The 22,733-nt window shown below is 41.3% G+C and overlaps 1 protein-coding gene across 2 annotated transcripts in view; it reads left to right on the top strand.

Annotated features, from left to right (window-relative positions):
* CPM (carboxypeptidase M) overlaps positions 1 to 22,692 on the top strand; it is a 29,346-nt gene extending 6,654 nt beyond the window's left edge. For both annotated transcript variants that reach the window (XM_049792521.1, XM_049792522.1), the window contains exons 3-9: positions 8,841 to 8,938; positions 16,828 to 17,000; positions 18,480 to 18,664; positions 18,914 to 19,084; positions 19,921 to 20,073; positions 21,122 to 21,270; positions 22,024 to 22,692. In XM_049792521.1, coding sequence (XP_049648478.1) covers positions 8,841 to 8,938; positions 16,828 to 17,000; positions 18,480 to 18,664; positions 18,914 to 19,084; positions 19,921 to 20,073; positions 21,122 to 21,270; positions 22,024 to 22,257 — 1,163 coding nt within the window. In that variant the 3' untranslated portion in view covers positions 22,258 to 22,692. The remainder of the gene's footprint in view (positions 1 to 8,840; positions 8,939 to 16,827; positions 17,001 to 18,479; positions 18,665 to 18,913; positions 19,085 to 19,920; positions 20,074 to 21,121; positions 21,271 to 22,023) is intronic.
* Positions 22,693 to 22,733: the final 41 nt, after the last annotated feature.

Below are 22,733 nucleotides of genomic sequence, written 5' to 3'. Positions count from 1 at the left end.
GAGAGCCTGTTTGGGCTAATCCTATGTGTCTGTGGTGCTCTGCTCTCAGTGAGCAATACTGGCTAAGGTTAGTGTATATTAATTTAAAAACAGTATTTCCTTCTGGGTTGTTTTTGTTTGGATTTTTAAAATTTATTTTTATTTCTTGATTTGCATTGAAATAAACTATAAGGTGCTATTATAGAGACTGTGCTCTGGATTGGCAATTTTTCATTGCTTTGTGTATAAAGTGATTATGAGAACTGGAAATGGTACAGTGTGGTGAGTCATGTACATGTAGGAAAGAAAAAGTTGTCGTTCTCATAAAATACAAGTCCTGTGAAAGTGTTTAAAGCAGCTGTGGATGTCCCAGTCAACCAAAGATTTGTAAATCTTTCGGAAGATAGGCAAGCACATGAGCCATGAACTATTTTGACTCCCTTCTCAAGTGCTTTGGTTACAAATAAGCAGTGTCTATTTTTTTTTTAAAGCCATTGGTCATTCCCACAGTTCTGCTTATAAGGTACTGACTCTAAATTGGATTGGCTGGTGTAATCTCTGGAAGTAGATAGGTGCTTATTAAGTAGTGGGAAATTGTTACTTTTATTTCTTTCTTTTCTCTTTAGAGAGAGAGGTAGTCTTATGCCTGTAAAAAGGGATGTGTGGGAAGAGACCAGAAGTGTTAAGCTAAGCAGTGGTCCCAGCATAGTAACTATGTCAGTGGTAATGCAGCTGTTGCTGAAACATTCTGGTCCTTTCTATCTCAAGAAATACCACAAATTGGCTGAGATAGGACTGTCTGTATTAGCAGTCAGAAAGCTGACAAATGGAAATACAGAGCACGGGATAGCCCTAACACTTTGAAATAAAATTTAAAAGTGCTGCGCAGGTACTCTACCAATTAGTGTCTCTAGCTGTTATCCTCAAATAAGAATTTGCTTCCTTGTCAATGATTTTTACTCCTTCCAATAGTTTACTAAGAATAGTGTGGTTAGATTAATTCTTGCTAATTATGATCTCTTTTACATGCTCTCCATTAAGCAGGATACTTGGGGAAACAAAGCAAGTACTAAAACCTTTGTTCCCCTCCCCAAATAAGAAGTGTGATCAGTTTGGGGTGGGAGGGGGGATGTAGCCACGGTAGACCTGCGGTCTAATGTTACCTTGGGCTCTTCTGGGTTTGTTCTACTTACCTATGCACCATGCCAAACATTGCCAGATGTGCCTGGTTAACATATGTGATTGATCTGTATCTTTAATCCTTCAAAATACCTTGAAGGCTTTCTTATATTTAAAGTGTCCTAGCTCTTCTTGGGATACCAACTTTGTTTATTACTAATGCTAATCCAGGCTGAGTCTTTAGATAATATTTTCTGTCTCAGTAGACCATAAGAACATGGTATACTGGAAGTGAGGATAAACTCTCACAAAAGAATCTGATGTACTACAGTTGTTCATACAGATGTCTATCTGATCCCAGCTTCAGGTACGTAGGTTATTCTGAGTGTAAACTAGACATTTAGAGTGTCTGTTTTCTGAGCAGACAGCTGCCTTTTTTGGCTGATAATTTACAAAATTTATATCCCCACAGGATGCATGTATGTTACTTATCAGGAGGGTGCTTTATTCAACAGTCTGGTTAGGTATAACTCACATATTTGTTCATGTTTGTAAGGCTACTTCTGCAATGCTACTACCTCAGTCATTCTGATTAGACATTTCTGGTTACATAAATAATGTGTTGGTAACTCAAATTCTGTTAATCTGAATCAAGCTGTGTGTGCTGTTGGGCAGTCTGCTTGCGGAAGACAAGTACCAAAATAGCTTTAGATCTTCCAGCTTGAACTGTTGATGGCAAATCAGAGTACCACAGGGCAAGGATGCTGCTGGTGCTCGCTTAGCAAAAGGGAATTGCTCCTGAAGTCCTTCATTAGCTGTGGTAGTGTTTTGCCAGAAGACAGTATTGCCCCACTGTTATCATGGAGAAACTAACACTTTGTCTTTGTATTGAAGCTTGGAAATGCAATGCTAAGTTACCTAAGGATTTAATGCCTTTGTATTCCCATCTTGCCTATGTGTGCACACATAGGTGGCAACTGTACTCCTGTTATATGCTGACACTACTGAACTCTGCAGGGAATACAAGTACAGATCAGAAAACTTAAAAACCAAAGAATGGTTTATGCTAGTATGCAAACAGGTTTACCATGAATGTGACTTAAAAGTTAGAAGTGATAAAGCCAGGATTGATTTCTTCATCTCTCTTCCTGCAAGATAAGGAACTTTTAAGTAATAAGCATAGTTTGACTTAGTCTCAGAAAATAGGTGTCAGGTGCAGCTGGAAAGATACTCTGATGTAGTTCTGCAATGAAAAGAAAACTGTAAAGATGCCTTAGTGTCTTGCATGCTAACAATTAACCTAGATTTACACTAGTATTACAGGTAGCTGGTAAGGATGGAGTATCCCAAGACATTGCAGAATATGTTGCCAAATGCAGTTAAGGAAGTGTTTTCAATATTAGTATGCATAGTTAAAGTGGATTAAAGAGCGTATGAGAGATTATGTGGGAATTGTGGTATATCTACAGAAGAATTTATCAAGGAGTGACTCTCATGCCATCCCATCTCCCCACAATATTTTGTATAAGTAATGCAGATGCTAGTTATTTGCATCGTTTCTCTTTCTTCTGTCAAACCATAATTATGTAATGGTTGCCTTTGCAGTGGAAGCTGTTATAAAAATCAGCTGGTATGTTTATTTCACTACTGTTACTTGGTGTTCTCATCATAAAATCTAGGCTGAAGCTCTTCTGCTTATACTGGAATTGAGCAGGATTGATACAAGCTATGCCTCAGGCATAGCCACCACCCTCTTACGTTCTCATTGAACAAAACCTTGTCTGTCTGGTCCCCCTTCTTATTTTGCACTGCTTTGATTGCATGCTCTGGGGGTCAGAAACATGTATTTTAAAAGTTTGTGTGGAGCATGATGGAGTGAAGCCCTGATAGGGAGAGTTCTCAGGACTGCTGAAATATCAGTAGTCAATAACAATCTGAAAAATAATAAAGCTTTTAAGTTGTTTGCAGTTTCTGTTTAACTTCTCTATCTTCTTCTCTTACTAGTAAGGTGGCCTTCCCTACAACTTAGGGCCATATCTTTCTGGGTAATATGCAAACCACCCTGATAATATACTACTTGGCCTGTAGCGTTTGTTGCCAAACATGGGATAAGTAAGAGTAAAAATTAGTAAGTTTTAAGGAAAAGGATATGAAATACAAAGAGAAGTAAATTGGTGTGGCTTGCATCAAATCTCAGGCGTATATTTTTTGAGGTCATTAATTTTATTTGGTATAATGTCATGTCTCTTCTCATAATCTAGCTTTACGTGTTTTGTAGGTAACATAGATGAATCCAAGCAGACTCATATCTGAGGATTTAGACATCTAAAACCTCAATTTTCTAGCCAGTGTCAGAGCAAGTTTTGTATGAGCCATGTTCAGTGCTGTACTGTTCAAATAGGTATTCAGTGAGATCTGGAGCCAGAGTAAACTGTTTTCAACACTTTTCCTCACAGCCTTCTCTTAGACAAGCTGGTAAGCTGCAGATTGGATAGGTGGCCTGCAAGATAAGGAGGAAGCTGGCTAACAGGCCATATTCAGAGGGTGGTCATCAATGTTTTTTTACTCATGCTGGCAGCCCGTCAAAGTGAGGTCCCCCAGGGATCGATATTAGACTCTGCACTGTTCAACATCTTCATAAATGATCTGGATGATGGGATTGAAAGCACCATCACTGCATTTGTTGATGACACCAGACTAGGCGGTGAGATGGACAAGTTAGAAGGGTGAACCATCTTAAAGAGACCTGGACAGGCTGGAAGGGAAGAGTGGACTAGCAAGAGCAGTATGAAGTTTAGCAGAGACAAATCCAAAGTCCTGCACCGGGGATGGAATAACCAAAGAGCCCAGTATAGGCTAGGATCTGTGTGGCTGGGGAGCAGCCTTGCGGAAAGGGACCTGGGAGTCCTGGTGGACACGAGTCAGCAGTGTGATGCTGCAACAATGATGGCAAATTGGATCCTGGGATGCATCCACAGGGGCATTGCTAGCTGAGATAAAAGTGTGATTGTGCCACTCAGGCTGTATCTGGAGTACTGTGTCTGGTTCTGGTACCCACAATTCAAGAAGGAAGTGGACAGACTGGAGAGGGTGTAAAGAGAGGGGGCCACAAAGATGATCAAAGGGCTGGAGAACCTGCCCTGTGAGGAAAGACTGAAGGAATTCAGGCTCTTCTCCCTGGAGAAGAGAATCCTTGCGCGGGGGGGGTACGGGACACACACCTCCTCACAGGATTCTAGTACTTAAAAGGGTGGCTACAAAGAGGATGGAGGCTCTCTGTTCACAAGGAGCCACATGGAAAAAGACAAGGGGCAATGGATGCTAGTTCCACCAGGAGAGATTTCATCTCAATATAAGAAAGAAACTTTTTACAGTGAGAACACTCATTCACTGGAACTTCTCCAGGGATGTGGTAGAGTCCCCATCACTGGAAGTTTTCAAGATGCAACTGGACAGGGTGCTTGATAATCTCATTTAGGCTTGCTTTCCCATGAAACTTTGGACCAGATCTTTTGAAGTACCTTCCAACCTGGGAAGTTCTATGGTTCTGTAATTGTTTCTAGGATTAAATTGTTCTCGGGCCTTGCATTCCAATGAGAGTCAATCATTCTTCCTCTCTTCTGTCCTGTGCTTTCTAGGTAGGGACTGCTTCAACATGGATCAGCATTACTGCAGTTCCTACTCATGAAGTCAGTGTGCAACACATGGCCAGGCCAGGAGGACTGTAGTCAGCCTATTGCTGTTTCTGGGTCAAAGTGGACCTCCATGCAAACCTGAATCTGTAGCCTAGCCTGAGCAGTACTGACACTGGGTCTGGTGCGTTGCCCAGTCATTTCACTTAATTTCCTAGCCATAACTTTCTTTGAAGTTCTTTTTCATAGATGAAGCTGTAAAGAACAAAATGAAGAAAAGTAGAAATAAATTTCAGAACAGAACAAACCAGGGAGGCAATCCAGATGGCAACATGTACAAATGATTTGGTTTCTTTCCCACTTGATCTGGAGATCAAATTCGATTTTCCATCTTAATTCCTAGTTTTCACAAATCTAGTTAGAATACTGATACTATGCCATTAACTGTGGCAGTGCTAGAAAATTTTAAAAAAGATTGCTCATTCTACTAGAAGCTGTGTGGTCTGGCTCTGTTCCAATGCAAGCCTTATGTGTCCCAAGACACACAGTTAGAAACACACGTTTGTCCTGATTACTTGAAATATAGTTCACTAATTAGTTGAAGTCAGTTCTGGTTTGGCAGTGAGAAATTACTTTCTGATACACATTCAGTTGATTCAAAGCATGGGAGATAGCTTTGCTGTTCACTTCAGGTACAAAAACAGTGTTATCTAAGCTTTACTGATTAAGGAAACTATCTATATGCTGAATCTTTTTATATGCAGTAAATTACTGCTGTATGGAAAGAAATCTTACATCATCCCTCATAGGTACACTAATCCAGTACTGCAGGCTGAACAGACCCAGGAATTTATTTTAATTGTTAATGGTAGGTTTAATACTTCTCACAAGCTGGAAATGCCAGGAAATAATTGCTGTCTCAGTTCATGGGAGTGTTTATCATTTAGATGGCCCTCACATAAACTATAAACAGTCTAAACACTAATGCTGGAAAGACCAATTTAAATCAGTACTTAATGCTAGTCTATACTTAGCTCTTCCTTGTGTTTCCCATGAGTGCAGTTTCACAGTGACAGCAGCAGGAATGAACACTGCTGATGGCAAGGCACTAGAAATTTCCTTTTAATTTGAAATCAGAATACAATATTTGTAGAAAGTCTTAAATGATAGAAATAACTATAGCATTTTGGCTGTACTTGGACTCTTGTTGCTTTAGTGTATATATATAGTACTGAATTTGTGCTAGTGCTGCTGTGGGGAAGTGGCTAAAGAATGCGACACTGTTCTACAGTGGTTCATGAGATGCTCCAAAAAGTCTGTATGCAATGGATGTGGATGTTGTCATTGCTAGCAGTTGGCTTTGAAATAGTCCTTGTGACCTGCTTCCTTTCAAAGAAAACCTGGGTCTAATCTTAATGTCTAGTTATTGGTGAGATAAGATGCTTCATGTTCTAGGGACTACAGTATTGTCTGGCTGCTGTGATTGGTTGGTTATTTTATATAATGGATAATAATTATGTACAGAAAGGTAATATAAATGTAGTAAATATATTGGTTAGCTTAGTGCAGGACCAGGACATTAAACCATCTCGCCTTCTAGGTCACTGTTTTGTGCTTGTGTAGGAAATCATCAAGGATTTGAGGAAGCTACTGCTTTTAATTGGCACTTATTTCACTTGCTGTGAAAGGGCTTTTTACCTGTAACTCACTGAACCCGTTGGCTCTGAGATATTTTGAAGCCCTGTCTGTGTGCTTGGTACTCATGCTGACAATGAGCAGTCCCAGGGCTGAATGAATTTATAACCTTATAGAAGGCATATGACTCCTCTGTAGGAAACCACGTGTTTTACAATTTAGCTGTATCCACATCCATCAAGGAGAGAGCTGGGGCACCATCAGGTCTCCAATATAGGTCCTTTGCTACCTTAATCTTATAATTTCGCCACTTAGATGTTGGATGTGTTCTTTGACACTGCAGCTTTGTCTGATGAATCCCTAGCTAGGGAAGCTGCACGTTGTAGGTTTGCCAGTAGTCATCTTAAGTTTGGGCTGTGACAGAAAGGCTGCAATCGCAATTGTATGTTCCTCTTGGTGCAGCAGTCCATATGGCAGCTGACAAGTTGGGAACCAAGGAGAGGATGTCTGAAATTTCCTTCCAGTAGAGGGAAGGAGAGCTAGGCATAATGGCTTAGAGGGCATAAGGACAAACAGTTATAGGAGTCACTCTGGAAGGACTTCCTTGGTACTTCATTGCAGGTGCCCCTTGATGCAACCATGGAGAAGATGACACATTGCAGAGATAGAAATTGAGATTGAATAAAAGTAGCATGTTTTTTTCATGACTAGGATTTTTTTCAGTTCCAAGCATACTTCTGCAGCAAGACTTGTCATCTATTTTCACAGAATTGCAGGTTGATTGAGGTTGGAAGGGACCTCTGGAGGTTTTGGAGGGGAGAAGGGCTAGGGTGGTGAGGATTGATGGTTGTTCTTCATTCCTTTTTGAAGAAGGATGTGCTTAAAAGCTAGCATCCCTGGTTTCTCTGCTCTGTAACTTGTCTAGGTTTATAGAAGTCAAACTAATTTCTTTTTTTTAATGAAACAGTGGCTCTGCATACAACAAAGCCAAATAACTAGCTTTGTCACCAAAGCACTTACCGTTAACTTATTTTTAAAAGTATGGATTGCTTGCTCACATTGTCCTTTAATGAAAAAGTCAGTAGCAGCATCTCACAGCTTTGTGTGTAGCATATGGATATAAGGGTTGAACACTGATGTCTTCTAGAGTGACTGTGTAAAACTAAGGGATCCTGAGACTATTCCTTGTTGAATCTGTCTGCCCTCAGTGCTGTCTTGTTGCTTCTTGATTCTAAGCCTGAGACTCTGATTCGACCTGTTAAGTGAGAATTTAGTTTGGCAGCCAGTCTTCAGTTTTACCTGTCTTGCAGTTGTTTTCAGTCCATCTTGTTGTGTTCTTTCTGCCCTCTTCAGTTTTTTTCCCCATTCCTGAAGGTACTGCAGTTGCCACAGCATTTTTGTTTTCCTTTCTAGCTATGTGACTGGCTCACTGCTGCTATACCATGAGGGTCATGGCTTACACCTCTGAGAAATTGTTACGCTCCAGAGTTTATTTACTGCAGATTTGATGCTCCACAAAGATTTAGGAAATAACACTTTTTATGGTACTGCATATAGCAGCACCTACATTCTTTCCTGTAAGTAACAATGACAGCTGGACTCCTCTGAGACAGCTTATGGGTCCCAACAAGCCCTGAGTGAGCTGGGGACAGGTAGCATATATGCAAGGTCTGGGCATTAGCAATCTATAGGCTGTGACTGCTATTATCAAGGAACTGGCCCAGTTTCATTGCTGCCATCTGGTGATACTAGAGCTTTCCACCTCCTTGAGCAGACTAATGGGAAGCATAGTTTTCAAGATGAGATCTGAAATGCCACAATATCGCTAAAAATAATAATTAAAAATGCCCCTTCCCCTAGTGAGGACTTCCAAAATGTTTGTTTGTTTTTTGAAGTTCAGCTTCCTGTGCAGCTTTACTGGTCCTAAACTAATACTCATTCTGTATCTATTAATTCTTTCTGTGCTAATTTTTATTATTTAATATGTCTCTGATACAGAGCTGCTTGGTATCTCCTGTTTTCTGAGCAGTAACTCATGAATGTGTTTAGTTTTTCTGTGTTGTCTTTAATACAAAAAAGATGCTCGCTCTTTGTGTTAATGAAAACTTCTGTGTGTACTTCAGAAAACCCTTATGATTTAATATTTTGGGGAAGAATGTCTTTTATTTTAAATACTCTTTAATTGCTTGGTGACTTTGCTTGACAAGATCTTGCTTGCTAAACTTGATTTGAAAAATGTTTATTACAAAAAAAAAAACCAAACTGTTTTACCGTAACTAATATAACAAGTACTCATAGAATAAAAACCCCACAGCCTACTTAATATGCTATATATAGGACTGACTGGGCAGTAATGAAATATGAGAATTTGTATGGTGGTCTTAATGACCAACTCTTTTTAAATTTTTTTTTCCTAAGGTTTGTATGATATTATAGTTGTTTAAATAAATGTTTTTTCCCTTTCCACTCTTAAAGGTAGAGACCTGTGGGTTCTTGTTCTGGGAAGGTTTCCAACCCATCATAAGATTGGCATTCCAGAGTTCAAGTATGTTGCGAATATGCATGGGGATGAGGTACGTTTCAACTTTTGTAATGTCATTTATACCAAATACACTTACCAGAGGCTGAGAGTGAACTTCTTAGGTGTGTGCTACTTAATATTGAGGTATGTCATACCTCAAAGAAGACCTAATATGTGTGTATTTCTTGAGGAATTTCATGAATAAAGTTCCCTTGTTCTGGTGGAAGGGCTTTAGGAGACCTTACATCACAGTAAAGAATCCTACAATCCTACACGTAAGACCAAGTGGAGAGCTTTGTCTTCTCCATGTGAATAAACCCAGAGGCTTTAACTTTCCTGGCAATGAGTCAGATGCAATAGTTTGCTTGTGCATTATTATTGCCTAGGCATGAAGTATGACTGATAGAACTCTTCAAATACATCATAAGATTGAATAATAATTGCTGTGAGGCACCAAATTATTTTAGGAAGAAAATTTATCTTGGAAACCTTAAGCTTGGAATACCTAGATTTACCTGAGATGTACACAGTGAGTACAAAACAAAAAGCAATTACAGGATTAACTTGCTCTGGAAAGAATGCCCACTTAGTAATGATAAAGGAGAAAATGGTGATTATGAGCCTTCCTGGTGTAGTACATGAATCTGGAACAGAAAGACTTAAAGCTTCACTCTTCTCTCTAATCTTTTCTTGCTTTCTAGTTCCCTTATTCTTTAGCTTTACCTGCTTATATTAGTCATGTTCAGGATAAGTTTAAACTACACAATATATTCCTGTGCAGCCTTTAATGTGAAGGGTAAATAATTAAACAGAAATGGCAAAATCTTTTTTATATATCTATCTATATCTGCTAGACTGAATTCCTCAAACGAAGAAAAATAGATGTAGTAGGAAGTGTATCCCATGTAAAGTGTAACATGTCACAAGCTATTGCTATTACTAATACCATGCATGAGCACTTGCACGCCTACAGACACTTGTGACATTATGTGCCAAGAATTTTCCCCAAGTTAGACTAGTTTCACCTTGTTTGACAGTGGCTATGCTCAAAGTGCTGCTGGGAGTCTGACTGCTTTGGAATTTAATTCTGTGGGAGGAAGCTGATTCATGGTTTCAAATGGGTATGCATGTTACTGGATGCCCAAGATGGGGTTTGCAACTCCTAAAACCTAGTGTGTGTCAGCAGGGTAGTCTAGGGTGCCTAGGAACTGAGGTTCCATATGACAGTCCCTGCAGACTGCTGACGGGAATTGAAAATCTATGGCTACAGATGATCCCACTTTGGTGGGAAAGAGATGGAGGGCAGGATATGATCTCATCCAGAATGGCCTGGCTCTCAAATCCAATATTGCTGGACTGCAGAAGGCCACTCCTCCTATTGAAGCCTCCACAATGAAGCACTTCTGCCATTATCACTGCCTAGCAGGATGTGCACAAGGAACTCTGACTGTGGAGACATGCACCATTTGCATATCCACAGGGTCAGGAATTGCTGAAGATCAGGCAACCTGGATCACTGCCTAGGATCTAAATTCTTATATTGACTTTGAGGAAATGAGGCAAGAATTTTTTTTAAGGGATCTGGCACTGTGTTTGAGTTTGAGTAGGGTTGATCCTTGAGCTGCCTAGGTACCATATAGTATTAAGTGCCATGCTGCATTTTAACTTGTTCATTAGACCAAGCATGCACCTAGGGAAGATTCTGGAAATAGAGGATTCCTCCTTTTTAGGCCCTCATGATGATCTTTGCCTTATGGTTTTTTGTGTATGGATGTAACACAGTTGCTGTTTGTTTTTCCTATCTGACCATAAATGTATTTCAGATGGCAGGAAATGAATTCCTTGTATAGAAAAGCATTGAAGAACTTGAATATTTTTTCCCATAATATAAGATTCTGCTGGACTAGTCACTGGGGAAAGATTCAGCCAGCCCTATAATATTTTAAGCAGATAAGTTTTGTATTGACTGTATGACAAGCTTCAACTTGTGTTTCACAGTCTGTCATAACTTAAAATTGCAGGATTATGGCTTTATTTGATCTAGTTGGGTCTTTTGTGTTTCAGTGATGCTTTTCATAAATGGTACAGAGTGAGAAAACTTCTGTTCTCAAGTGTTGTTTGGTGATGCTGCCCTTCTAACCTGTCATGATCACACAAATGATTTTTCTTTTTTGACTCAGCTGTCTGGCTGCTCCTGAAACCTAAAAGTTGGGGGGGAGCCTGAATTGCATGCGTGCAGGCTATTTGCACATGCTGCTGGAAGAAAACCTAGGTTATTTGGAGAGCTGCCCAGCAGGGAAGTTCTAATAAACTAACATGAGTATGCAATACTAGGAAGAGTATTTTTTTCAGAACTGGAAAGATTTATTATTTAAGTAGGGTAATTTTTCTTAATACTGTAAGACATGACCAGCCAAGGTTTAAACGATTTTATTTTGTGATCACCATTGCCAAATAGCGTGAACTTTTGTCTCGGATCCCCAGAGGTGCAACAAAACACTTCTCCCATTCTTTGTGTGCCTGTATGAAGTTGGACACCATTTTTAGCAGTACTTTTTGTTTAACCTAAGCCAGATTAAAAATGATGATTAGTCCAGTCACTTGCAGCTATGTGAGACTTTAATCAAAATGGCACTAATAGACTACAGAAAATGCATCAGCCTGTGCAATGTTAATAAAGTCTGTACTGAGGAAGATGAGGGAGAGGTTGCCTGTTGTTCTCAGGCAGCTCTCATTCTGAACTGAGCAGCAGTCTCTCTTGTCCCAGACTTGTACTATTACTTGAAAGATCCTTTCTTCTTCAATGTGTATACTCACACGTTCCTCTCTGGGGAAGAACTTATTCTACTTAACATTGACTGCAATCAAACACCCAAACACTCCTAAGTCATAAATGGAGCAGAACTATCACCTTTTGACCAGCTGTACCAGTGACTTGAGTCCAGTCTACACAACTGAACCACAGGATCTAATTAGAAGGCTTTTCCTAAACCGTGTATATCACACAAGGGAAACCCTTTGAGGAAAAGCACATCTGAACAAAGTGTAAACTACTTGTGTATTTCTGCTTGTTCCCTTTAATATATTAAGTATATGACTTCCTTAACTTTCTGCAGATATACTGTAACTGGGCCATCATAAGATAAACTCTTTTTTGTTATGAGAAGCAAAGCCTGTACTGATAGGCCTGACCTAGCCTACATGAAAGATGTGTTGATCTTGCTTGCTTACCTTGTGGTTTAAGTTAAAGCAACTAGACTATTTTCCATGTCATCATACACATAGTCATATCCACAGAATGGTTTCCTGAGATATGGTGACTTACTAGGGCTTGGGTGACTGAGGACTGGGGTAGGTTTATTTGTGATCAACATCATTGGGGCTTAAAAAAAACCAAACAAACAAACAAAAAAACCAACCAAAAAACAATGAACTAATGAGTCTTGTGTAGAATTTCTCACTCATTTCCGAAAAATGAATGGCAGTGGCATTTACACTATCAAAATGCCAATATCAAAAAAGGTACTTTTTTTCCACCAGGCTGGGCAAATAGAGTTGTCCACATACTACACAATCTGCTGTAAGGAATTTTCAGTACATATCTTGCGTCCTTTGCACTGTGCAGTATAGTATGGAAGTGGTGTGGCAGGGAAACAAATACATGCTCTAGAAAAGAGAGTTAAAAAAAAAGAAATATTTCTTGTGTAGTGAACTATTTTCCACCTGGCTTCAGTATCAGCTGATGTGGTATAAAGAAGGTCGGAAGCACCAGAGATTTCAAAATTCAAAGCAACCAAATCTATTTGCTAACAACAGAATTTAAAAACAGCTGGATGCTGCTGAGAGATCTTTCAACACAGGTAGGGCTGCTGCCTTGCCCCAGTTACCTTTTTCCTTATCTTTACTCCCACTCTTCTGAGTGGGGAAAATAAAGTGATCCATTTCTCAGCCAGGTGAAGCCTGTGCTGAGAAGCCTCAAGGCTATGGAATTTGTCCAGGTGGTACTATCTTATGCCAGTTACTAGTTCAAAAGCAGGCTTTGTGTTGCCACTTCCTTAAGTGATAATCCAAGGAACTGCAATTCCCTGTCATACATGTGGTAGTTCTTTTATTTCCATAGCAATTGCTGCTATAGAAATAAATGGGTATGTGCCAAACTCTATTTGCACAAACAGTCGCTTTAGCACTTTAGTAAAGAAGGACAAATAGAGTGGGGTGTGTTGCAGCTGTGCATAATAATTAGTGCTATACAAGTGTTAAAAAAGAACATCTTGTAAGTGTGGCATTTAAGTGGTAAACCAGGATGGACTATTGGTTTCTGTGCTGTAACTCCACTTCCTTAGGCGGGGTTGTGCTAGTGCTAGGTCTGTAGAGCAGTCAGGGTTGGAGCAAGGACATGGGCAAGACCATGTTGCTCTGAAACAGGTCCTACCTGATGGTTTGGATCTTTCTTTCAACATAGTTCAACTTAAAAACCAGGCCACATTTAAGGAAAGAATTTTAATCGTAAAAATGGGCAGAGTCTATCCACCCATAGTCCCCTGGTATTAGGTGTCTTATGTGGTAACAAAAATGTTTTAAAAACAGGGGTGCTGCAGTGAAGTGTTACAGCGCAGGTGCAATTGGAGATAACCTTAATCTTTTAACTGGCTGCTGCTAGGGCTTCCTGAGTAAGCCCTTCAGTAGCTGAGCAGGGTGCTGACCCAGACATGCCAGAAGCAATAGTCAGCAAGTTTAAGGGGTATGTGTACAGAAACAGCAGGAACACCCTTTTCTATAGTGTCAATCCATGCCCTGACACATGCGTGCTGCTTCATTCAGGACTTCCCCTGAGGATCCCCAAAAGCCTTTCACGCTGACTCTCTCCCTTTGGGGCACACAAGGAAACAGACAGCTGAAAGTGTACAGAGAAACTGAATATCTAACTGTATCCCTGGAGGTGGGAGAAAGGGTTTTCCTTTGCTTTTGTGTCACTCCTCATCTGAGATACAGCAAAACAATGCACCTGGGCATTGCCCTTGGGATACCACGATTAAAACCAAGTATTCATCATGTCTTCTCAAAGTCCCAGAGCACATAAAGGCTGTCCCCTGCTCCCTACATCTTCATATTAGACTAGAGGCAGGTTAAGGTGTCTGTCCTCGACTTTACTGTCAGCAACCTACCTCCACTGTGTCTAGATCCTTTTTTTGAAGCTTCTAATGGCTCTACCTGGCTGGGTGGCAGATGCCTTCCAAGGGCTTGATCAAAACTTGAGCTATACTTTCCCAGAAACGAAAACTTTCCCTCCCCTCAAACATCTCCAGCTGTGCTTTCTCAAGAAATTCAGGGTACTCTGGACCAAAACAAAACCACCCCTCAGTTGGCCCACCGAAACAGTGTTGTAATAAATATACTCTTCTCCCACAAGGGAATGATCAAAGTGCCAACTCTCTGTGATAGAGATTAGCTGAATTGTTTAATCTACTACATACTTGGGTACAACAATAGCTATACAAGGAATCCTATAAAATAGGATTAGTTTTTAAAATACTGTATATGTAAGTAAATCTGGGTTTAACTTCTAAGTGCAAAGAATGTCATCCATGAAAAACTGGTCATCTTCCATTCTTTGTAAATGTTGTCCTTTTCCACCACCTTCTCTTGTTGCTTTTCTTTATCTTTTTTTCCCCTTCCTGTTCTGCTTCTTTACCTTTTCTTTCCTGGATATCTTTTTGTCAGGTACTGCAGAGAAGTACAGTAGGATTGGAGGCACTTTCCCAGTTTTACCAGAGAGCAGTCCAGTCTTGTCTGTAGTTTAGCTACCTCTGTGGTAGGGCTGTTCTTGCTGCTTCTGAGTCTGCTAGCTTTATCTCTCATGCCCAGGGCCACATCTTGGCTGACTTCCCTCCCCTCCTTTCTTTCCCCCCTGCTCTGTGTTCTTCCCAAGATGTCTATCACCCAGAGCTGGAACTGAGCTGCCTGTACAAGACAGGTTCTGTTGCATCCCTTCTTAAATTTCACAGAGTAAATTTATCAAACCGGCAGAGCAGTCTGCTTTCATGTGCTCAGGTGCTGTTTTGAAAGCCACTGGCAATGGAGGAAATTGGGTACCTTTTACCCCTTGTCCAAGCCCATTTGCTGCATTGTCTAGAAAAAGAACAACTTAGTTACTGACACAGTATATGCATTTGTGTAATGTAGCTTCCCCTAACAAATTACTGGATGGTGGCTTGCAGGAGATCAGCAGGAGCTGACAGGCAAGGGTTAGAAAACTTAGGAACAAATCTGCTGGAGGGCAGGGTGGGAAGAGATCCTTCTTTTTCCCTGTGCAAACTGCGTGGCTGCCTTCAATTTTGACACTTTAAATGGTGTGATCATGTTTGGCACTACATTGTTTGTTTGTTTCCCCTGCAATAAACAGCAATTGCCAGCTAACTGGCAAGACATGGTATGCTCCCAACCTGAACAGCAGTTACACCCAGACCTCCTTGCCCCATCATGTACCAACGGGGCTCCTGCAGACAGAGCTCCTGCTGGACAGTGTCTGTGTTCCTGTTTACCTTAACACCTGGAGCAGGACTTATCACTTAAAATGTACTAATGTGAAAATTCAACAAGGTATTAGCGCAGCAAATAGCTGTGGAGAAATAGTCCTTTTCCCCTACCTGACTTCACCCGGCTTTTACCTTAGCCTGTACCAGTCTGAAAGCAAGGACATGTTTATCTGCAACACCAGGTTCTTCTAGTAATGCTGCTCCATGTTCCTCACTTTAGGGGGAAAAAAAAAAAAAAAAAAGATTTGAAAGATTTCCACTTCAGTGGTGCAAGACTCATTCAAAAAGATACTGAGATGCTGTAAGCTCTGAATTAGAGCCTGCAGTGATTTACCAGGCTTTGTTCTTAGAAATAAATTGTCTCTGGAGCACATCTAGTTGCAAGTCTTGATTTGTTCCCATCCCAGCCAGGGCTTAGGAACACTACAGTGCCCTTGAGGCATGGGTCACAGTGCTATAGGAAATGCTCCTGGAAAGTATGGTTCAGTGAACGCTGTGCTAGTGGTTTCTGGGGTAGAATAGGATTGTTCTTAACTCACTGGAGCTGAATCTTGCCATTGTTTTGCCTGAAATCTGATAGAGCAGACTAAAGGGAGATGTCCTGCCAGCTTTCATGACCTATACAAACTTACATGAATGAAAATACGTATTTAGCTTTTTCTCTGCTACTGCCTTTCCTTGATCCAAAGTCTGCATCCAAATATCCTTCCATCTCTTCTGCTAAGGATTTATATATACCTGTTTGGTTTCCCTAATGCCTGTGTTCATGGCATTAAAATAAAGCAATGTAACAGAGAATATTACAGAAGTGCCTATGGGGCCTCTCTTGATCCTGTATTAAAGTTGACTTCCCATAGAAGGTGATCAACAAGAAAAAATCCTGCTCTGTACCACCTGGAAAACATGGAAGGTGTCGCCTTCCTTTCTTCTGAACTTCACTGCCAAGTGGTGATGCACAGCACTGACGCTTATGTGCAGGGCCTGGGGTCCCTTGGGCATCAGCACAGAGCTGACTCTGCAGTGCAGCTGAGATAGTGCAGTGGTGCGTTTCCAAGCCCACGTGCTCTTTAACAGGCAGTCTATGCAGTTTTAGTTTTTGATAAGGCTACTCCTTATCCGTGCAGGATTTAAGCAGTGTAGCTGACACAGTCAGTTTCCCATTACAGAAAAAGCTCTGGTTGATATGGGTTTAAAACCCTTGTGAAAGCCCTCCAGTGACTCCTTTCATGTATTAAATTACTTCAGATATATTTAGGGGAGAGCATAAGACAAAACAGTGCTGACCAGGATGCTCTTGTATGTCTGTATAATCCAGTAAGAAAAAACCTGTAAGTGTAAGGTGGTGGGTCTTTTTTTTTCTCTTCTTCTTCCATAGCAGACTTAAAATCTATGTTTCTTTATACAGACTGTTGGGAGAGAAATGCTGCTCCATTTGATAGACTTCCTGGTGACCAGCTATAGACGTGACCCAGTTATTACCCGGTTACTCAATAATACCCGGATTCACATCATGCCAACAATGAATCCTGATGGATTTGAAGCTACAAAAGTGCCTGATTGTTACTACACGCCAGGAAGGTAAGGGCGGTTTAGGAGGGTGGGAGTAGGTAGAAGAAATGGGTGGGGAGTAATAATCGGAGATAGCCAAGAGACTGAGTCATACTTGGTGGCGAGGACAGCCTAGAGGATGCGTGAGGGCTAATTTTGGCCTGTGCTGTTCTGAAGACACACTGTTACGGCATAGAGTTTTTGGAAGACTGAGTCAGACTGGTGTTTATATGTGGTGTGGCTAGAGAAAATTGGTCAGAATGGTATAATGACCTAACCTTTTAGGCAGGAGACCCAGACTGCGAATAGAAGCTCAATTATCTATTTAGACCTTTAGGGTGCTACAAAAAAAGAAGGAAAACTCCACCCATAGGGATCTAGTTCAATTGCAGAACCCCGTAACCCTTCCTAATGAGAATAAGGTGTGTCTAAGCTGGCTGAATGGACTTCTAGAAATGTGTTTGAAGATCATGTTGAACACAGATCTACTAAGAGGGAGGAGTTACGCAAGCAGAGCTAGCTGTAATAAGTGTTGTGCTAATAGCAGAGCTAGGAAGAAAACTTACACAGAAGAAAAAGTAACCTAGCGTTGCATCCTGTGCTACTTTTGCATTCTTTAATGTAACTATTGCAGAGACCAAAAAAGGGAGGAAAGGTTTAACAGGCTAGAAAAGGGAAGAAGAGGAGAGAGTGAGAGAATGGGAAGAAATCCCAAAGGAACAGAGTTGGAATATGCACAAAAAGCAAACTCATGAGCCAGAAGTTCTCTTGGATCACTGGCCATGGCAACGTCGGAAGCAAGTGACAAGGTAGTTTAGTTCTCTAGGTGATTGGTGTAGGCTGTCCTTTTTATTAGGAAAGAAATTTATTCCTCAGCAAATAGATAGGACTTTTATGGAGGGTGGTATTTTTTATCCCCTCACTGTCAAATAGACAGAGTTTAACTAGCTACTGAGTTTAAAAATTAATACAGCTGATGCTAAATACCCTCTCTACTCTTGTACTGACCTGTCTGAGTGAAAAAGAAAGCATTTGCACAGGCTGGACATTCAGGTACAGGGAGAAGAGAATGCATCCTGTGTTTGAGTCAAATGTTTTGCTCTATGTCCAGAGTGACAGCAGGACAAAGGACCCTGCCATCCAGTAGTTACCTTGGTCTTCTATACAAGTGGGAAAAACCATACAGAAGGACATCCTCCTCCTTATCTGGCTTTAGGTTCTTCTAATTCACGTATGTGTAGGTGTGCGCATGCTATATGCATGTTAAATATTATTCACTGTTTCCACCTCAAATACCATAGAATTGTTTTATTGTGTCCTGTGAAAATTCCAGGGCTGCCAGAAAGCAAACTAAAGTCCATCTTCTTAATGCTTGAGAAGATTTGCAATGGTCACCTTGCCTGTTTCCCAAAGACACTAGCATGCAACAGATTTTAAGTACTGGGAGGCTGGCGATGTGGAAGTGTCCATAGGCCAAGCAGTAATGGGAATGTCTTCTCTCTTTCTAAGGTACAATAAGAATGGAGAAGATCTGAACAGAAATTTCCCTGATGCCTTTGAAAATAACAACGCTAGTATTCAGCCAGAGACTCAAGCAGTAATGGACTGGATAAAAAATGAAACGTTTGTTCTTTCGGCAAACTTGCACGGGGGTGCCCTGGTTGCCAGTTACACCTTTGATAATGGTAACTCAGGTAAGCCAGTAACAAACTCTCTTCTCCACAGCTGATTTGGTTTAGGAATGTTAGCTGTACTAAAGCAAAATTTGTAAGGATTTCTGCAACATTTTTCCAGCTTTTGAGCTGGGATGGGCAGCCCATCAAAACCCCATCAAAATTCACTGCCTGATATGGCTATTTGGGAGATATTTATCCTGTATGTAAGCCAGCACTGTATGTTTTACCAGTAATGAGAGTTACATGATGGCTATCTTCATTCTGCAGTTACCGGCTCTTTGAAAGGCTATAGCAGGTCTCTTGATGATGATGTCTTTATTCATCTGGCAAAAACTTATTCTTTCAACCATGCCAGCATGTACAAAGGGACTGGGTGTGACAACAGACAAACCTTTCCGGAAGGCATTACCAACGGGTATTCTTGGTACCAGCTGGAAGGTAAGAATGTCAGCGATATATTTTTTTCAGCTGCTTCAGATATGATGTTCTCGCTTCCGCCTGCCATCTTTGATGGTGAAAGGGCTGTGATTTTGCCCAGAGTAGAGGGTTGATGAGGGGAGTAAGCAAACGTGTTCACGCGGATTCTCTGAGCAGGACCTGGGTGTTTGCAGACCCTCCCAGTCAGCAGTTACAGAAGTGAATGAGGCAGTCTCTGCTGTCTGGCTGCTTCTGTGCCCTTTCTTAAGGCCTGGGTGGCTGTATAGATAACATACATGCGCACGCACTGGTGTGGCACCAAGGTCTTGTCCTTTCAGAAAGAAGACCAATCTTCTGTTCATACATCATCCTTTTTTTTTAATGTTTGATCACTGAAATAAATGTTTTCATTACTGTTTATGTGTAGCCAAATAGAACATGGGTCCTGTGTACTATGGCACTGCGTGTTGCTTTCACTGTCTAAATTCAAAGCCTTAACAGGCCCTTAGGATGGCTTTGGCAGTGGCAAACTCTATGCCAGCCTGTGAATTTACCTGCCCCTCTTTGCTTGGGAGCGCTTGAATGAGTTTAAGTCAAAGACCCACCCTTCCTCAGCCATAATGTGCTTTAGAAAACAACACTCTACATGTAACTAGAGTAATTAAGTTGGTTTTCCACAGGAGGCAGTAAATACAAATGTGGCACTGAGGAATCATTTATCTGATTTACTTTTCTTACAGGTGTGATGCAACATTGGTTGTATTGGATACCAACATTTTAACTCTCCTATTTTTCTTTGAGCTTGAACTTGGTGCTTCTTTGCAGCTGAATGCTCTTTCTTTTATGTCACTTTTAAGGTGGAATGCAAGATTACAACTACATCTGGGGACAATGTTTTGAAATTACATTGGAGCTGTCATGCTGTAAATATCCTCCAGCAAACCAGCTGGAAAAGTTTTGGAGAGACAACAAAGCTGCTCTGATCGAATATATAAAACAAGTACATCTAGGTGGGTATGCGAATGGGGAAGGGAGCCAAAGCTGAGGTCAGGCCGGTGGGCAAAGTGGGAGCTCTTCAGCAGCCCAGGTCAGTGTCAGAGCTCACAGGTGAGGAGCTCTGGCCTGAACCTGGGAGCTATTGCTTTGGACTAGCAAGTGCTACAAGGCCAGGGATGGGTAAGGGAGAACTTAAAACGTGTGTCAGGTGTGGGGCAATGGGCACTACTACAGCGATGCAAGGGGCTTAAAATGTGCTGGGGCAGGAGCAAGGGGCGGGCCCCAGGGGCTGTCTTAGCAGAGACCCCCCTCAGACAGCCCGCTTTGCTGAGCAGCCTTGGGGCAGTCATTTATTTCAGAGGTCTGTACAGGTATGTGTGTGTGTGGACAATGTTTCATGGGTCTTTGCTGCTTGCATTTTGTGTTTTTGTAAGGCTTTTCTAGGTGTGCTCTTTACCTTCACAGTTGGAAGAGAGCTGTGGGTTAGTGAAGCAGTGGTACTTTACAATGAGTTGAGTTTGCACAAATCTGTTGCTTGTCTCGCGTTTTGTTGCCCAGGAAGTCTGACTGCTGTTTTATCTTTGCTTAACGCGAGTGCTGCCTTGAAGGTGGTGTGTGAGAATTTAGGGAAACTATTTCATAAGCAGACAGTGTTGGTATTCTGCCCTTGGGAAGTACTGGATAAGAGGCCAACTTATTTTAAATTAAAAAAAAAAAAAAAAAGGGGGGGGGGGGCAACGCCCCCCCCCCAAACCAGTACTGAAGATTGAAGCTCTTCAGTAAAAGACACATGCAGTAAGTATTTATGTTGCTTTCAGCAAATGAGACTTAGAAGCGGAGATTACAGTGCTGCTCTCTAACTTAATGGCTTACCCTCATGTTAACAACAACAAAGGATTTTCTATTTTAATTCCCTTAAGATAGAAGGGACTAGTGATATTATTAGAAGTGCATGAAATAGCCTTTGAGAGCATCCAGGAACAAAACAGCCCGACTTTCTCAGAGGAGGTAGCTCACCACAGTTAAATGCTGTGACCTTTCTCTTGTCTCCCTTTTTCATAGGTGTCAAGGGTCAAGTTACTGGTAAGAATGGGACTCCTATTCCCAATGCCATCGTGGAAGCCAAAGGAAGGGCTCATGTTTGCCCCTACAGAACAAATCAACACGGGGAATACTTTCTTCTCCTCCTGCCTGGGACGTATGTCATCAATGTAAGTGTGCCGCCTTACTCAATTGTTGTTTCTAATTGCATCGAGTTCCTGAGCACAGCGATACTGCATCCTTACAGACCAATGAGCTGAACTTGCTCAAGTCATATACAGGAGCTGTAACGGCTCTTTAGCAGATTTAAAAGAAGATAGTATCTTAGAATGTGAGTCAGCAGAAAGGAAATTTGTTTGATGCAGTAGGGTCTCGAGGCCCCAGACTGGCTGGAGATAAGCACTCATCTGACAGAGATGGTGGAGCCAGCTGGGATGAGTGTCTGGACCGTGATGACGGGACCTTGAGGTGTTTGAGACAAACCAGAGCTCTTGAAGGGCGAGGGGGCGGAGGCTGGGGTCCCCAAAGCCCAGGCAGCGAGGGGCTGACAATGCCAGCGGAGACAGTTACTTCCCTGGTGGACATGGCTTCTCTGCAGAGGATGGGTGGCAGTAGCTGGTCCACGAGAACGGCTCTGCCTGCTGCCAGCTGAGGGTTTATGCTGAAGCATAACTGCAGGATTCCCTCTCTTGTACAGCATGCTGTGCCCCCCTGTTAAAGTAAATAGTCTCAGGTTTTTGGGTGGGGTTAGTCTTACTGATATAACATGAAAACTTTACTCTTTTCTCAGCCCATGTTCTCAAACTTATATTTAGAACACTTTTTTCTTATGGTGAAAGTGTAAAATAAGCACACTAGACAATGATTGTTTCACTCAACAATGTTTCAAACCAAGTAAGAAAAGGTTTCACATTTGCTCCTAGGCTACTGTACCAGGATTTAAATCAGTGCTGAAGACAGTGGAAATTCCTGACAATACTGGTAACTTCAGTGCTTTGAAACAGGACTTCTCTTTCCCAGAAGTCTCTATCAAACCAGAAGCGCCTTCATGCCCCAAAATTCCCCTCTACCAAGAGTTCGAACGGGCATCAGCTGCAGTAAAACCAACTCTACATATCCTGGCTTTAATGACTGTTATGCTTGTGATCTTCAAATAAAGTAAGGACTAATGTGACATGGCAGGGCAAAACCTTCCTGCGCAAATGTGGCTTTTCAGACAAGGAATTTTATATGCAAAAAGAATTTATGTTTTTATAAACCAAATTCTCAGATTTACAATCATCTTTATCGTATTTTGTAAAATACCGGCCCAACAATCAAATGTTTTAATTATGCTACTGTATTTTTTTACATTAAGTATTTTACTCTAAAAAAATTCTGTATAGCCAAGGGAGAGAACTATACAATTTTGATGCAGAAGGTACAAATACATTCTGAAGAATTCGCCTGAGTTAAAAAGTCCAGGATTGAACTGCCAGTTTTTCATGCAAGCTCAGGTTCCTCCTTGAGCCACCGGCTCACGTGCCACACAACTGTAAGCAATTAGCTCAGTCCCAACTTCTCATAATAAAGCCACTGCTATAAATGAGGAATGATGTTTTTATGTATGCTCTTTCTTACCTGGACAGACGAG

Source organism: Accipiter gentilis, chromosome 34 (assembly GCF_929443795.1).
Source record: "Accipiter gentilis chromosome 34, bAccGen1.1, whole genome shotgun sequence".
NCBI classification, from domain to species: Eukaryota; Metazoa; Chordata; class Aves; order Accipitriformes; family Accipitridae; genus Astur; species Astur gentilis.
Note: the sequence above shows the minus strand (reverse complement) of the source record. Positions and strands in the feature narration are given on the sequence as shown.